We start from the raw sequence: 18,690 nt of genomic DNA, 5'->3' as shown, positions 1-18,690 counted from the left end.
TTCAACATCATCGTGACTTGGGAACGTTATCGTCCAGTGCACCGTGACGTGACACAGTGTTCGAACTGTTTGCAGTTTGGACATGGTGGAAGGAACTGTTTCATCAAGAGTCGTTGTGCAACCTGCGGAGGTGAGCACAAAACTCAAGCTTGCGAAACAATCAACGAGAACATCGAAGCGAAATGCTTCAATTGCGGCGGCGACCATTCGACCAAGAATCGAAGCTGCCCAAAACGTGCTGAGTTTGTAAAAAATCGGCAGCAAGCGACGACGAGGCACCAACCAAATCGTCGCAAAACACCACCAACTTTCACGGACGTGGATTTTCCTGCTTTGGCGTCACCTGGAGCGGGATCTGTTCGAGTGGTTCCAAATCTGCAGCCATTGCCGTTAAATCAGCGTCAAAAAGTTGCAGAGAATACAACACCTCCTGGCTTCAGTCAGCAACCGAGGGAAACCCAACCAGCATCAACGGATGAAGGCAGCAGTGATCTGTTTTCACCAAAAGAACTTCTGAACATTTTCATCGAGATGACAACAACACTGCGTGGGTGCAAAACTCGCCAGGAACAAGTAAGAACGCTTGGAGGATTTATCTTGAAATACAATTCGTAGTTTACTCGTGCTAATGATTTTGAATATTTCAATGAATTCACATTTTTTAGTTTTAAGTTAGGATTAGTTTTTAAAGTGATTTTTTTTTTCTTTTTTACCCAAATGTATTCGATTCAATGCAAAAATGTAAAACAATTTGAAGCAAATAAATGAATGTGAACAGTTAATAATAAAACGAAAAATAAAACAAAGATGAAGAGCATTAGCCATACCACTTAGAATGTAAATGAAATGTAATTATTATAAGAAAGTTCAATAAAGACATATTTAATAAAAAAAATCATAAAAATATAGCAACATATTGCTCGGATACAAATTAGAGCATAAAACATTGTTAAACTCAAAGTATCTCATTATAAGGCTTTTTATTACGAAATGGGTTCCGGACATATTTTTCTATTCTGTGCAATATTACACCATCACATTTTGTAACATTTCGAGTCAATTAAATTGAAGAGAAGTTCCTTGAAAAAATATTCATTGTTGGTTCATTAGAGCAGAGATATGCCAAATTTCGTAAAATAAAAAGCGACCTCCTTAAACAATTCAAGCTTGAATTCCCTTTCGACAAAGTGCCTTCTGAATATTAAATGATTTTAATGAAATAAATTTTATTATTTTCATCTAATTTTCGTTTTCCAACAATTTATAAACATCGTTAACTAGCGGGTTCATTGTGTAAAAGAGAATTAAATAAATTCATGATAAAAAAAAAATATATGAAAAAGGAATAAAACTCAAAAACAAGTTGAAATAAACACAAGTCATTCAACTCAAATTTGAGGAAAATTCTTGATTTTTTCCGTTTCCACGCCGATTTAATGGCGTACTCAAAACATCGAAACACTGTTTTAAATTAGTGATAGAAAAAACTATCATTTGATTATTCCTGCACCAAAATATCAGACGGCATAGCAACCGTCACTATAGCTTGTGAGTTCTCTTTTATAACTCGTGATTGCCAGTAAGAGCATTCTCTTTTTATCATTCCTTCACTTTTCCTCGATCACGTCCACTCGCCGAAGATACTTTTGTTTACTCAGAAAACCGCAATAAAAGAAAGCGAGTAGGGGATTGGAAACCGACCACGCATTACGACCCGTTAAACTGCGTTGTAAAATTTTGTTTTGTGAAGGCTTTTGTGGCTACGCTCTGTTCAAGAGGGATGATTGTGAATGCGGGAATAAGAGAGAAAGGGAGAATGTTTCACGGGATTGTGTAAACACGAGATAGAGACCGAATTTTTTTGAAAGTTCTGAGATGAGATTTGGGCATGATAGTTGTAGTCGCTGAGAACTGAAAGTTTGATAATATTACAACCCTGCTTCGAATCAAACATGTTTTAGTTTGAAGTCTTCTACCATTTCTCGTTACTCAATTGTAGAGAGACATGTCATTAGAAGGAAAATTTTATGTTCTTTTCAAATCTGTAATATCGCAGAAGGACATTTTTTCTGTGTAGAATACTAGTTTCAATTTAAAGATTTTGTATTTTTTTATAACCTTGCAGAGTAACTTTTACAGTGTAAAAATGCTTAACAAAATTGAAGAGCATTATGAGTTATCGCGATTATATGAGTTACTAAATAAAAACTTAAAAAAAGATTTTTTTTTATTTTAAAATGCACCTATTTGGTCTGCTAAACGCACGCGTGGAGATTGTTTTTCCGCCTGATCGTTCACCACACAGCGGCATTCCATCGCCAGTCTGCTGCCGGTGGCCTGCCTGCGGTTCGGCCACACGGGAAAACGCATCGAATTTCAAGAGCCAAGCCAATAATTATATTCGATAAGTTTGCATAAAATTGCAACCATTCATTAATTGGACTGTCATTGCTGGGAAAGGCAAAACGGCCGGAACTAAACCGCAAAATGGTTTCGATTTCTTTCGTGCTTTGGATGTGGTCTACCGGTCTGCAGCTGTGAATAAAATTTCCCAATCATTTTGGAGTGAGAGGGGGGAAAAATCATCTAAATCTTTCACAATCACGATCAATAGGATGATGAATGCGTGATTCAAAAATATTATCGCGCTGGCAATCTCGCTGCTGATTGGATGACCGTTGATGCGTCGATAATAGAATTCCGTCAAACACTTGTCTCTGCGAAACGGTTCACTGACCGCGGCAGCCAGCGGAGCGATTGTTAGATTCAGCTATTATGAAACATCGATAACCCCCGGCTGTCATTGCGGAGTCAGAAAGGTTGAACTAATATAATGGGTCGCCAATTTTTCCGTTCACCGCCTTTTTTTTCGGCGTTGTCTAACTTGTATGGCGTAACATTTGAGGGATTTCGAGGAATGTGTAGGGGTTTGGAAATGAGATGGAGTCATCCCCTCATGATTATTTTTTTAAATATTTTGCTGTTTCTATTTTTTGTGTGTTTACTATAACACTGGTCTAAACGAAAACTGTATGAAAAATGCCAAGTCTTTCAGTGTTATTTTTTTAAATTTTGATGTTTGATAGAATTTTCAATTCTGGGGTCTAATACAGCATTTCACACCGTCAACATAAGTTTTTTTTTTAAATATCTACTGTTGGAAAGTTAATCGCATCAGTGTGGATATGATACAATTTTACTAAAATTTTGAAACAAAGTGACGTGTTCCCTACATTTTGCTCTATAGTTGCTATATATTATCAAAATCGGTACAATTATTATAGAAACCTGCAACATATATGTCAGCTAATGTGATCTCATTATGAACTCAACGCCTATTGTTGACCATTGAACCGATCACACACACAGTGTGCTTTCTAGATTAATTACCCGAGCGCGTTGTTTGGTTTCAATCAACAGTTCACGGTGGGTGCTGACTGGCGTCATTCAATTCACTTATTTAGTCTCGTTTGTAGACCGCTGCTGCCGATGCATCTCTCGGCTAAACAAATTGCTACATTAAAGAGAAAACGCAGAGACATCAAATAAATTCGAATAATTTCGCTTTCGATGGCTGGCTGTGTGTGAAAACTGAGCGCAAATTGTCTATTTTCGAGGAGAAGAAAAAAACGAGCAATTTTGATTCGATGCCAAAATAAATTATAGGCAAAAGCCGCAAAAGCAAAGACGCAACATGCCATCATTTTTGCCGCCATCCACCTCGTTGGTTTGTAGAAGACGTTTTTGTTGTTGTTGTCGTCGTACGGAATGTCAGCGCTAGTGGCTTTTGCTCTCAATTTTCCGACTATTTGAGCTATTTGGAAGATTTTGCAAGCTCGCCTGCTCTGAGTATCACCTACGCTTCTTTTGGATGCAGTGTATCTGCATCGAATTCCCTAAGAAATTTTTTAAAAACATTTTTGAATATTCAGTCAAAATATCCGTGAACTCATCACGTGGTCAACCCCCGCGCGCGTACACACTGTCAATGCCATCTGCAAATGCCATTCATATTATCGTCATTTTTCCTGTTGCTTATTTTTTCTCTCTCGAAACTTTACGGCCCTCCTTAATGTCACCGTAGACGACCTCGTCGATTGCGCGTCTGAGCTTAACTTTGCGCTGTCAGGTTCATATATAAACTTCTATTTTAAGCCCCGATCGTCGTCGGCGGCGGCGTCGCGGCGCTCATCTCTCAACTACGCATCAAGCGAGAAATCCGCCGGTGTCTGTTACTGAAATCCGAAAAATAAAACTTGAGGTTTTCACTCTTGGTCACGCAAAGTCCAACGTGATTTGTTCATCCGGTGATGTTGTATTGCGCGAGCAAATTGTTCCTAAATTCTAATACCTTGTTCAAAACTGCATTTTGTGACGACTCAGCGTTTTATTATTATTCTTCAAGCATGGTCAAACACAAAATGCAAGTTTAAAAATAATTTCCCAGGTTGCGAAACGCTTCTTGGCACGGGGCAGAATGTCAAACTGCAAACAAAGTTACGACAAAGTACGATTTACGTTGTATTTACTATACATCTCACCGTATAATGCAGTCGGGAATAAACAGGATCGCAATCTCTTAAATTTGTAACGGTGCAAGAAAAAAGATAAATGGCTCAAAGATTTATTTGCTCGAGATTCGTCTACGATATAAAATCATATCAAAAAATGTCATTTTATTGGGAGACATTTTTTAATAACTCCAAAGTGTTGGTATATTTGATTTTTTCAAATCTGTTTTGACCTTTTTAACTGCCCAACAAATATTTTGATTTCATTTGGTCATGAGCTGATTGAGATATAACAATTAGACGATATCAGGTAAAAATATTCCAGGTGAAGTTGTGACAAGTGGGTCCCTTATGATTGACGAAATCGATTTTAATCAAAATTTAAGGCCGATGCAAATATGTTTTAAATTTTTTGTCCCTCGGCTCTAGTCGGGGTCGTGGGGGTTGGGCAAGGGGCAAAAAAATTAAAAAATACAAAAATGTTAATAACAAGCCATAGTTTCAATATTTCAATGAAAAAAGTGTTTTAAAGTGCATTTTACACTAGTTCAGTTGTTTTGCAATCATCAGTTTCAAAAAATGTAAGATTTGACGAAAACAAAAGTTTTTGCGAAAAAAAACTTTTTGGTGTACTCCTACATCGAAAACTTACAAAAGTTCAAAAGATTTTTGAATAAACCCAAACATCCTTAAAAAGATTCTTAACGCAACTTTGTTTTTTTTTTTTTGTAAAAATATATTTATTGTCCCCTGTTTTTTAGAGCGTATTTTGCAGGGGGCAGGGGGGAGGGGTGACAAAAACATTTGAAAATATTTGTACCGCCTAGTTTTGTTTTTAAAGAATTTAAATTGTTGTATGGTTTTTCATACGAAAAACCCCTTTTTTAAATTATTTTTGAAACGAGACCGGCGCTTTCTGGACAAGGGGTAATTTTTGAATAGAAATGATGTCATCCGCTTATCCGGATATTACATTAAACGGCGGATTTCTGTTATCTGGATAATTATCCGCTCTACCTGCACAATCCGGGTGTGATAGTTGCGGAGATTTTTGAATAGTCCTTAACTTTAATCATAATCTGGGGCAAACGTGACACATTATAACATTTTTTGCATAAATTGTAGATTTTTTTCCTTTTTGCCTTTCTTACAAAAGAGCAATTTTCTGAGATTTCGGTCTTTCGATTTTTTTTTTGTATTTTTTAATCCGGCTGAAATTAAAAAATTAATCCGGCTGAAAGATTAAAAAATACAAAAAATAAAATTAAAGAAAAAAGACCGATTCCGTAGAGAACTGCTCAAAAGCAAAGTTTTAAGTTTGCTTTTGGAAAAACGCTTTTCTCTGAAATCTTAAAAAATTCGTGCACGGCGGGGAATCGTCCCAGAAAAAATCCTATTAGGGTAATTCTCCGCCAACTCACACAGCAGTTGCCCCGACCCCTCTTCGATTTGCGTGAAACTTTGTCCTAAGGGGTAACTTTTGTCCCTGATCACGAATCCGAGGTCCATTTTTTGATATCTCGTGACGGAGGGGCGGTACGACCCCTTCCATTTTTGCACATGCGAAAAAAGAGGTGTTTTTCAATAATTTGCAGCCTGAAACGGTGATGAGATAGAAATTTGGTGTCAAAGGGACTTTTATGTAAAATTAGACGCCCGATTTGATGGCGTACTCAGAATTCCGAAAAAACGTATTTTTCATCGAAAAAAACACTAAAAAAGTGTTAAAAATTCTCCCATTTTCCGTTACTCGACTGTAAAAAATTTTGGAACATGTCATTTTATGGGAAATTTAATGTACTTTTCGAATCTACATTGTCCCAGAAGGGTCATTTTTTCATTTAGAACAAAATTTTTCATTTTAAAATTTCGTGTTTTTTCTAACTTTGCAGGGTTATTTTTTAGAGTGTAACAGTGTTCTACAAAGTTGTAGAGCAGACAATTACAAAAATTTTGATATATATACATAAGGGGTTTGCTTATAAACATCACAAGTTATCACGATTTTACGAAAAAAAGTTTCAAAAAAGTTGATCGTCATCGATCATGGCCGTTCATGGTCACCCGCGACAGACACGGACGACGAAACAAAGAGAAACGCAAAAAGTAACTTTTTCAAAACTTTTTTTCGTAAAATCGCGATAACTTGTGATGTTTATAAGCAAACCCCTTATGTCTATATATCAAAATTTTTGTAATTGTCTGTTCTACAACTTTGTAGAACATTGTTACACTCTAAAAAATAACCCTGCAAAGTTAGAAAAAACACGAAATTTTAAAATGAAAAATTTTGTTCTAAATGAAAAAATGACCCTTCTGGGACAATGTAGATTCGAAAAGTACATTAAATTTCCCATAAAATGACATGTTCCAAAATTTTTTACAGTCGAGTAACGGAAAATGGGAGAATTTTTAAAACTTTTTTAGTGTTTTTTTCGATGAAAAATACGTTTTTTCGGAATTCTGAGTACGCCATCAAATCGGGCGTCTAATTTTACATAAAAGTCCCTTTGACACCAAATTTCTATCTCATCACCGTTTCAGGCTGCAAATTATTGAAAAACACCTCTTTTTTCGCATGTTCAAAAATGGAAGGGGTCGTACCGCCCCTCCGTCACGAGATATCAAAAAACGGACCTCGGATTCGTGATCAGGGACAAAAGTTACCCCTTAGGACAAAGTTTCACGCAAATCGAAGAGGGGTCGGGGCAACTTTTCCCGATTTCGTGTGAGTTGGTAGAGAATTACCCATTACTTATTTGAAGGTTTTGATGCGCTCTTTCGATTGAATTTTGGCCCGAAACCCGGAACTCAAAGCCTGACCAGTAAATGAGGTCAAAGACATTTTTAGAGGTTTTTTTGGTTTATTTTACAGACAACAATTCAGTTTCAAACAAAAAGCCATTCGAAAACATGCGCCATAAACTGCTTGTGCCCAAAATTTGAAGCTTTTCCTAGATGTATTTCCAGAGATATAGCCATATTAGTGTTTTACTTCTTTTATTTACCCTATTTTTTCCTATTATTTTTTTTGTTTTATTCGGAATCATATACTGAACATCAAATTCGAAGTCCCGGCTCGTTCTCGCTCGAAAGATCGACAAGTCGTCAAGTCGAAGCATAAACGCCAGCACATTTACGCTTGCGCGTTTTACACTGCGCGTGAAAGTGTTCTTTCTGGCTTCTCATAATAGATCGACAAAGTGCAATATCAATACATATTTTTTAGGTTAATCATAGACTAACAGTAACTTATGAAATACTTAACAAAACTTCATAACATTAACTAGGGTCTTGTAGGACCCCTAGACGGATCGAATGAGACTAGAACGGTCCAAATCGGTTCAGCCAGTCCGGAGATAATCGAGTGCATTTTTTTCGGTGCCCGGACTTACAGACATACACACGTACAGACATTTGCTCAGAATTTGATTCTGAGTCGATAGGTATACGTGAAGGTAGGTCTAGGAGGTCGCATTAAGAAGTTCATTTTTCGAGTGATTTTATAGCCTTTCCTCAGTAAGGTGAGGAAGACAAAAAAGTCACTGAATTGGATGAACGATAAACAGCTATTTGTCCTTTTTTTTTTTGCTTTAGTTTAAAAATTTATCCGGATTACGGATACTACGGATAATTACCTGAATTTTGAATATTGATAAGAATTTGATTGAATTAACATAAATTCCCGTGTTTGTTTTTTTTTAATTTTTGTCAAATTATGACATTTATGATTGATAATAATTCTATTCAGAACACATTGTATAACGCATAATCTTTTTACAAATTTTGAATTTTGGGACCACGGATTGGAAAAAGACGTACAAGCCCAGCAAAAAAGGTCATTCTAAAATCATTAATATTTTAGCATAGCTGTGATGACGTTTAGAGAATTTTGTGATACTGTTTGCTTCGAAAATTAGACTTGAAATTTAAATTTAAGTTTTTCTAATTCAAAAGTGACGCAAAAGAAACGATTTTGGCTAAAGTCCTAAAGATTGGTTGCATACTTAAAAAAAATTAAAGATCTTCGCCATGGGGTAAATGACTAAAAAAATAAGCAAATCTATCAAAAGTTATGAGCGATTGATTTGATTTGAGTGTTAATTATACACTCAGATCTCAGATATTTGAATGAAAAAAAAAACAGATTAAAGAATGTATGTTGTTGTGAAAAGCATCGAGAAAAAATGAAAAAAAAAAATTGGAAGAGCTCGACAAAAAGTCTTAATGCTAATCCGACTGTTTTATGAATAATTCTTTATAATACTTTCAAAAGAACATAATGATCCTCAACTGAAAAATATATGATCTTTTCCAACAACATCCTAAAGATGCTTCTTTGGCTTGATTAATGGTATGATACAAGTTGTCGAGTCCAATAAGGCGTCAATTTATAAATTACAATACATCCCCGGAAATTCAAAATACATTGTTCTGGTCCATAAATACCTAACTTCCTTCTCGCTCCTTAAAAAAATATTTATGATGAATTTATCAAACCCAATCCACTGGTAATTCCATCCCAACCCGATGACTTGGTCATTTTTCCGCGCGCTTTTGCCCACCTTTACGGAGCAGGTCCCGCTGAAAAATATTGACAACATCGTCTATTTTTACGTGAGAGAGTGAAACCCAATGGTGATGTGTGCTGCTCTACGATAACGCCTCAACGCGCGCGGTCATCGGTCGGTCGGTGATGTCACGGTCACCCAAGAGGAGGTAAGGTGAGTTTTCTTCAAACACGCTTTTCCTTTCGCTTTTGGGACCACGCTTGCAGTAAAATTACACAATAGATTATTTTCCTCTATGCTAAGGTATTTGGTACAATTATGAAACCTGCGAGTATGTTTGAGCAGTTTGGAGTCATGAATTAAAAAAAATCCAATTGATTTTTTAACATTTGCTAAAAGTCTTCAAAAACTAGTAACGTTTATCAGTAGAGTTGGTCTTGATCCATGACAGTGAGCAAGAGAGCAACTCTCTTTACTATCATATCCCTAGAGCCACAGTCCAAAATAGGCACAATAACCCTAACCCTATCAACTTTGTTCGCAGTTCCACACTCTGCGGGGTGACGCGACTCCTTCTTGGTCTTGAACTAAGGTGCCGGATGCCGTAACCACGTGAAAGGCACTCAACCACGGTTACAGCTTCTCCACCCACTCACCCCCCCGGGTCATCAAAGACCGGCGAAATGGGTAATATATTTAACACACACGCTCGTAGTCAGTAGTCATATGTGGCAATCACGGCCACATGCTAAGATCACATTGAGAAGAGGTGAAAGAGAGACGAAAAAGGAACGATGAGGTCCTTATTTGAGTCTCGTTTTTATTACTCTCGTCCTCTTTCGTCTTGTCTTAGCAATAAACAGTGCGTGGGTTCGAAGCAGGTAAAGAACCAACGCGCTTGGAATAGTTTTAGTAAAATAAAAGCAGTTAGTTCTGAGCATCGACAGAGTTCACATCATTCAATATCACCACCCTCATCAAGGGCTGGCCAGTATGGCTGGCCCTAAATTCCCACAATGGTGGCAGCAACGGAAAAAACCCACACCGAGGTTTTTTTAAAGTAATTTTGAAAGTGTTCCTGAGTTCCTGAGAAGTATTTCGCCGGCGACGGAAGTTGATATCAGCGTGGTGGAGCCAGAAGGACCAAATAAAGCCGAAGATCGAGTCTGCAACTTCATCACGGAGCCGTGGACATTTCTCAACGGAACAGCATTTCAACAACGTTGGCGTCAGTCATCAAAGGCAGGCAACAATTTAAGATCTATTTAAGGTATGAGAGTGTTTAGTTTAAAATTTCTGATTGGGCTTTCAAAGTGAATTAACTATTTTTGTTTGTAAATTCAGCAAATATAATCATTCAATCATCAACGAAGCTATTGATTCTTTTACAATTTTGGAAATCAATTTTTCATTAATAAAAGGCAAGGCAGCAAATCATGGACGGGTAAATTCCGGCTAAAGTCAGTCAAACTCTAAAAATGAGTCAATGATCTTCCATGTTAAAATTGCGTAAGACTAAAGTCCTTAAACTTAAACTGAACGTCAATGTACGACAGTCGTTACGGCAGGCAGGTTTGTGAACAAGTAGTTGCTTGGCTAAATGCAGACACACCCGTAGAGGTTAGTGTGCTTTCACAAATGATGTCCTGACCATCTAGAAATAGAGTTGGAGTGTATGCTGATGTTTTGCTGAGGTAAAATTTTCAGATACATTTTTGTTGTTTTGTTATAAAACAAAAAGCTCTTTAAATCAATTGATTTCAACATTGTTAAAGATGACATAAAACTTCGAATATTTTTTTTTGTTTTTTATTGGATTTCAGAAATGAGGTCTTCAATCTTAATTATGGGGGAAGGGATGTCAGAGCAATGTTGCAAACAAGGATTGCTCTGAGTCTTCTTCTCATTTCAATTTGAAAGCAATTCAGAACAGGTTAGGTTAACATTCAACAAAACTGTTGATCGAAAGGAAACAAATTAATAGATTAAATTAAACACTCATTCAATACATACATTCAATAATAGGGAATTAGTAAAAAAAAGTTTAACAACTTTTTTTTTAGTATAGGGGTGAGTGATGTGGCAATCACGGCCACATGCTAAGATCACATTGAGAAGAGGTGAAAGAGAGACGAAAAAGGAACGATGAGGTCCTTATTTGAGTCTCGTTTTTATTACTCTCGTCCTCTTTCGTCTTGTCTTAGCAATAAACAGTGCGTGGGTTCGAAGCAGGTAAAGAACCAACGCGCTTGGAATAGTTTTAGTAAAATAAAAGCAGTTAGTTCTGAGCATCGACAGAGTTCACATCATTCAATATCACCACCCTCATCAAGGGCTGGCCAGTATGGCTGGCCCTAAATTCCCACACATACGATAGAGTTGTATTCTTCGACGGGCGGGGGGACCCATTCAAAAGAAACTAATTTTAAACGCATTTAGCACGAAAATTCTCCCATCTGTCGAAAAAAGATCTTCTTTTCCCCCGGTCGAAGACAGATGGATGGTGGGACGACGACCGTTCGAAATTGCACCATCGGAGAGAATTATGTAAACAAGATGAACTTGACAAACTGGGTTGGTTTTCCCGTGCGAAGGTCATAGTCAAGTGTACTAAAGGTATGGGTGCTATTCTCGTGTTCAAGTCTGGGAGAAAATGGTCTGACGAGGTGGTGGCGTCAGATGGCGCTGGTGTGGGGTTATTTGTGGAAATTGTTTTATTGTGAAATTAATAATAACTGCTGCTGTTTTATGGCTCTTCCAAAGAACGGTGGAATGATTTTGTGACGTAAGGCGTTATGAATTTTATGATTGCATTTTGCACATTTAGATTTTAACCAATTATACACTAAATAGTACTGATTTCGTTTTTATTGAACTAAAAAAAAATTCCTATATTCTAAAACATTTTTTCCACTCTCAATTTGTTTAATTTTAAAGTTTTAATCAAAATGTAATTCTTCCTCATAATGAATTTGAAAAAAGCAAATAATTTGACATGTCGTCGTTGTCGTGCTATCTTGTCTCACGTGTATTTGGGCAGAAAGAACGCCTTTTGGTGCAGCTTCAATGTTTCACAATTTGACCTTCACAGATCAGATCGATTTCAATTCTCCGTGCATTGTTGTCACTTTTCTTGAATGAAATTTCAATCAATCTTGCGACACACCTTGATAATTGCTGCAAGTGCGTCAACTGACCAAAGGGATTTAAGGCCAGAACGCGTTTGACACACGTACATGCCCAATAGGGTGACAAGAAAAAAAATGAAAATTTTGGAAAATCGTAAGAGATACTCCCTGGTTCGATTCTTTAGGTAAAAATATGTACCCGTGCCAATTTTGAGCCAAATCGGTTATGGGTTAAGGGTCCCTTTTTATCGTTGAAGTTTGTATGGGAAAGTTCGACAAAATGTATGGGGAAAAGCACAAATTTCAAAATTCCGCCAAAAGGTGTCTTTAAATGAACCGGATCATTGTCAAGTGTTTTATGACAAGCAACTTTGTCGAAGATCGCAAAACGATCCGAGTTAGCCCTGACGAGTTATTGACGATTTAAAGAAGACATTTTTGTATGAAAAGAAGTCACAGACAACATCTTATTAGTCTTATACCATCAGAAAAAACCTAAGCGAGAAAAATGCAAATTAAAATTCTTCAAATTAAAACAGTAAAATCGTAAAACATTAGAAGAAAAGTTAATCTTTGAATAGTAAGTTGCTCAAAATGCCTCCTTGACATGGAGAACAAGCAACAATTTCATTAAACATAAAAAAATGGAAAAGATTTTTAATTATTTGTTATTTTGATCGAGCAATGTTGATAAATGCGGTACAGGTGGTTATGTTGCACATGACCAATATGGCAAAGAACATTGCATTATTTTTTTGATTTTAAATCTATTTTGAATTTAAAACCATTTTATTTTCAGTCCAAGAGATTTACAGTTTGTGGCTCTGTCGAAATGTAAATTATTATGTCCAGTATTAAAAACCATGAATTTTGACACTCACATTGATCAAACTTGTTTGGATCGGAAATTGTTTCGGCACCGGCCACTCCAGATTATGGTCGATTTCCTGCCAAATTAGTCGCAATTCCATAACAAATATTTTAATTAGAAGAAGAAGAATTTTTTGCGTCCGCCGAGATATTTCAACTAACGACCTCTGGATTTATAGTCCAGTAAGTGCAGGCATAAAAGCATTATATATACAAAAAATAGACACAATACGACTAACAAATCTATATGAAATTCTTTCGTCAGTTCGGAACACTTTTGTGATAATTTATCACTAGCATGCCAAATGCAGCTTTTCTGTCGACCCTTAAATTTTTAGCACCTTCATTTGGTCATTCTTTTGCTGTTTCACTAGTAAAAAAAGTAATTTTGTGAACAAAAAACCTCATTTCACTGCCTCCAAATTGCCTGTTTCATAACTGTGGAATGTTATTGTGCCTCCCACAATTGTGGAGCACCTGAATTTAACTGATATTTTCACAAAAAAAGTTATCAGATCATGTATACATCACTGCTAAGCTTGAGTTTTATTGGTTTCAGTGCGTTAAGAAATTATTTTGTGGAAAATATATACTCCTGGAGAGAATCAAAGTTTGTTTACATCCGTAAGAAAAAAGTGTTCCGAAATTGTGGATTTCAAGGGTCAATGCTTTTCATTAAAAAAAATTATATAAACATTAAAAATTTACAATCGGTCGATACATTAATCGAAAGATCACAAGAAAAGCTTTCGCATGACGGTAAACCGTTCCGAATAAGTGGGATGACTGAACTGGAGTATTTACAAAAGCATGACACAACCTTCAAAAAAATAATCCCAAAATTTCCGCACCATAAGCCCCTTCACCAAACCTATTTCCTTATTCAAAAATGTAATGTGATGACTTAAAATGTTGATAAACATTTTTGTTGTTGTTGTTGTAACTTACCCTGCCTTCCACTATCCTCGGCGCAGACTGCGGCCGTTCGGTTTGCACCGAGCCCACGTGGGGGATCGCCCGGCCACGTTCTCGCATCGCCGGGTGGATCGTCTCCGGTCGGAGGTGGGGTGGTCGCTCCTGTCGTATACCTGGGATGAGGTTGGAATTTCGTTAATTTCAGAATCTACACGTTTAAATTTGGTTTTGTTAATGGAAGATTTGCAACATAGTTATAGGTGTTATTTTTTAAACGAAATGTGTTAGTATTTTAGAAAGAAAATTCATAATCGCTTTATTGCAGCCACGTTTTGACCCACTTCCAGTCGATGATTTTCCAAAGAACGCCACCCATAATGCGATGTAACAAAAGACGGGCAAAACGTGACATTAAAATTTTCCGCAAAACTAAGGTTGAAGCATTGTGGTGGGTGGGGATGAGGAAGCAGTAATGTTGGTTCAAGGGGCCCAAACAAAAGATTTCATGCATGAAATCCCATCCCTTTTCTCGTACCCGGCCCCGGAGATGAATGACGTGACGGCTAACAATGTACAGAGAAGACATTTCATTCGCGTATAGTGTGTGGGTGCTGTTCAGCCACCATTTTGGGGGGTTGTGCTGCAATCGGTTGGAGGTAGGTGTGTGTGTGCGAACGAGATAAAGCTTGGAAATTTCTGTTGACTGACAGATTTCGGGCAGCACAAATCCTCGTGATGCTTTTTTGTGGGGTGGCAGAGCGGCAAATACAGAGGGGAGAAATGGGCAAAAGCTTAATGGAATCTGTTTGTAACACCACTCAGCAGTGGCGATCCATTGGGAAAATCATCAATTATGAATGACTGAAACTATTTTCGTTATTTTTAGCAGATGGTTTTATCATCGCAATCTGGGCAAAACAAATCGCCACTCGTTGCATTATTGAAAAGTAGTTTTCAACATATAAACTATTCAAACTGAATAACAGCTTATCACACGAAATTGTGTGTCGATTATTCGAAGGTTCAACTATCCGAAGTTCGATAATCTGCTAGTTTCTTAGGAGCTTCGGATAATCGAAGAAAAAAAGTCGTATTTTTTTCTCTTTTTTAACATCAAATTCGAGTTCTGCGTCCGCATTTGAGTCGAATTTGCGTGGCTTATTGACTGTTACAATGAAAAATTCATTTTCTCAATATTTCATCACTGCTATTTTGGATTCAAAATTTCCAATTCACTTAAGAGCAGTTTAGGGTTATATTTGAGCTCAACGACGCTAATATGGACAACCAATATCCGAAGTGAAATTTGTCCGAGGACATAAGGAGCTATCACACTATGGCAAACAAACAAACAAACTCGTACCTTTTGACAGGTTGCCGGTTTGCCTGTTTTGTTTGTTTGCCTGGATTTGTTTGTACAAACGTCAGCCTGCATACATTTTGCCTTGTTTGCGAGTTTGCCGCAAACAAGTTGGCAAGTTTGGCGACCTGTCAAACGCGAAAAAGTGCGAGTTTGTTTGTTTGTTTGCGGTAGTGTAATGGCTTCTTTAGGAAAATCGAGTCTGGGGAGTACTTTCTTACGCCTGAAGTCCCTTACATAAAGTGCAGACATGAACTAACAGAGCTATTACACTACGGTAAAACAAACTCGCACTTTTTTACAGTGTTTGCTGCGTTTTTTGTTTGCCTTGCGAATTAGCCGCAAACTTGTTTGCGAGTTTGGAAAACTGTCAAAAAGTGCGAGTTTGTTTGTTTGTCTACCGAAGTTTAGTAGCTTCTTGAGCATTCTGCAAATATTTGTCTAATAAAAAAGAAAACCAACTCGCAACAACAATTTGAATCTATGCAATTTGACAGGTACTGTGTTTCTGTGTTTCTTTGCCTCCTTTTCTTACACAAAGAAAAAAAATTGTCTTGACAGCTGTCAAACTGTTATATTCACTCACAAAATGAACTTTGAGTGTCTATAGTTCGGTGCTGTCAAAAAATGATCACCTTCCATAGAGCTATCTACGTGCGCATGTATTGCGTGTACGTACACATTTTGAGGTTGAAAATTTGTAGTCGCCAGCAAAAACTTATGGTAAGCTAGTGTGCGTGAGATCAAGCTTAGATTACTCTTTAGAGTTTTGCTGGCCAGTACAAAATTTAACCTCAATATTTTTCGTGTACGTACACGCAATACATGCGCACGTAGATAACTCTATAGACAAGTAAATCGTGACGTCAGACGTGATAGAAAAGAAGGCAAGGAAACACAGAAACACCGTACCTGTCAAAAGGCAAAGGTTTAACATTTTGTCGCGAGTTGATTTTCTCCTTTATTTGAGTGATATTTCATTTTGAGTGTCTTGTCTGTACCTTATATGAAGGACTACACGTACACTAAGTGCGTGTTTGTGTTTGATTGAATGATGAGTGTGAGTGAGTTTTTAAGTTGTTTATTAGGTTGGCTAATCACTTGTTCAATTTTTTAATCATTCACTCACATCATGAGAGGAATAGAGGACAAAAGCAACTCGTGACAAAATTTTGAGGCTAGGAATTTTGACAGGTATGATTTTCATAAAGTATTCACCCTCTTTTCTCTCCCACAGAAAGCTGGGGACAATGTAGCTGTCAAACTAGGCCAAAATGTTAAAGTCACTCACAAAAAGAACTTTGAGTGATATGAGTTCATTTCTGACGTCACGATTTTCTCCTCTATTGTTTATCGAGTTCGTGAGTGATAGAATGATTCAGTAAGTGAGCATGAGATCGAATACGTGAGTGTTTGCAAGTGTTTGTGAGTGAATGAGTGATGTGTTTTTTTTTCTGTTTGTATGATCAAGAGAGTTATCTACGTGCGCATTTATTGTGTGTACGTACACGAAAAAGATTGAGGTTAAATTTTGGTCAGCAAAACAAATGGTGTGCTAGTGTGCGTGAGCTCGGGCTTAGATAACTCTAGTGAGTGATTGAGTGAATAATAGTGTGTCCTAAAAAAGGCGATGTGGCGAAAACCGACCTGCTTTTGTCTCAGAAACAATGTTTACATACAACGAAAAAAATCCTAAAAATCATTTAGAACTCGCGATTTGCGATTTACTGTTGTTATAGATAATATCATATTTTGATCTAAAACATTGAAAAATTAATTGAATTGACATACAAAATCAATAGTTTTCATTCATTAGACTCAGTAACGAAAGCACCATTATGAAGAAAAGCATATTAAATATTCCGCCTTTAGTACATCAAAATCAATTCAACTTTTTTTTTATTAGGTCCTATAAACAAATGTAAACATTGAGTGTATCCCGCTTACTCCGATGGACATTGACATAAGGAGTGAAAGGGATACACTCAATGTTTACATTTCAATGCCTCTGTGCTCTCTTATGCTAACTAGAAAACCAACAAGCTTAGAACAAGAGAGCACAGAGGCATCGATTTGTTTATAGGTAAGTGAGTAAGTAAGGAGATTACCAAATAAATAATATTTTCATGTATGATAATTCTGAATTGAATCATCATTTTGTGATATTCTTTTTCCGCATAACCCTTTGTGAAACAGTCATAAGTTTGGATAATTAATTCAATTAATAAGGTAGAAGGTAGACGATAGATGGGCAGAAGGTCAATATTTCAGTTGGAAAAAGGTCAAACAACGAGCTCAAGCTGCGACCGGATTCAATCGGCTGCCACTGCTGCAAGTGCTGTTGTCGGATTGTTAATTTTGATCATAATTTAGCCAATTTCCTAAAATGATTCCAAAAAAGACACACAAAACACAAACAAGCACACAGAAGGGCATTAGCAGCAAAAACTCGTTGTTTCAGAAAAAAATTGGTTAGGCAGCGTTTCTTTCAGAATTTTGCATCAAACATGTTAGTCGTCGTTAGCTTCCGCTCTAGAGAAGCTACTAAATGTCACACCAAAGCTGCCATTTTAGATTTTAGTTGAAAAAGGGGTAAGAAGAAGAGCTAAATTAACAGAAGAAACCGGACACCTACTGGCATCTTCTACCGCCGGTCCGATGTTCCGCTTACGGAACAGGTCATGCTGGTTGGCCGCGTTGATCGACGCGTTAGCAAACTTTTCCTGATCTAACACTACATCGCAACAACCTAAATGATGGAGAGCCCACAGGGATAAGGTGAAATAAAAAGAGAAAGAAAAACAAAAATTTAAAACAACAGTAATTAGCGAACTGAAAAAAGAGATGTAATCAAATTATGAACCTTAAAAAAATCTCTGTAAAGTCAGAAAATTTTGGTTTTGGCCTAAATTAGAAATAAAACCTAAAATGCAAAAAAAAATATTTGAAAACTTTCAAGAATTAAATAAACAAAATATTTCAATGCCGATTTTCTCGAGACCAGTCCAACCGAACAAATCCTCCCAAATTTTCAAATTGCCAGTTATCTCGATACAGTCGACAAATGTGGGATGAACCTGTTTCCCTCGTAATGATACCGTTTGTGGGCTCCTCACGATAAATCCAATAACCGTGCGATCATCACGCTGCCGCGCCGCTCCAATGCAATTATAACAGCTTTGGAAACGATCATTCAAGGAGAAAGAGATGTGTTGGATGCAATTATAAAGCGCGCGCACTTCAAATGCCGTAATTGAAGAGCCGGCACTGACGGAATTGCTGCATTTTTGATTTTTTGTTTCAGGTTTTTTTTTCGGAGAGCAAACTTGCAATTGCATTGGAGTGTACTGTTGCTGCGCGCGTGCAATACGACTTGTTACACCCATCACCCATCG

The 18,690-nt window shown here is 37.1% G+C and overlaps 1 protein-coding gene across 10 annotated transcripts in view; it reads right to left on the bottom strand.

Moving 5' to 3' along the window:
- Positions 1-18,690, bottom strand: part of LOC120419517 (titin-like) — a 79,396-nt gene that overhangs the window by 41,047 nt on the left and 19,659 nt on the right. For 9 of the 10 annotated variants that reach the window (XR_005605736.2, XM_039582217.2, XM_039582219.2 and 6 more), the window contains 2 exons: positions 17,931-18,044; positions 13,969-14,108 (listed from right to left, as the gene is read on the bottom strand). Coding sequence is in view for 9 of the 10 variants with exons in the window: in XM_039582217.2 (XP_039438151.1) it covers positions 13,969-14,108; positions 17,931-18,044 (254 nt within the window). In the remaining variant the exon portion in view is untranslated. The remainder of the gene's footprint in view (positions 1-13,968; positions 14,109-17,930; positions 18,045-18,690) is intronic. The other variant, XM_039582221.2, reaches the window with a different exon arrangement.

This window comes from Culex pipiens, chromosome 3, assembly GCF_016801865.2.
Source record: "Culex pipiens pallens isolate TS chromosome 3, TS_CPP_V2, whole genome shotgun sequence".
In the NCBI taxonomy this organism is placed as follows: Eukaryota; Metazoa; Arthropoda; class Insecta; order Diptera; family Culicidae; genus Culex; species Culex pipiens.
Note: the sequence above shows the minus strand (reverse complement) of the source record. Positions and strands in the feature narration are given on the sequence as shown.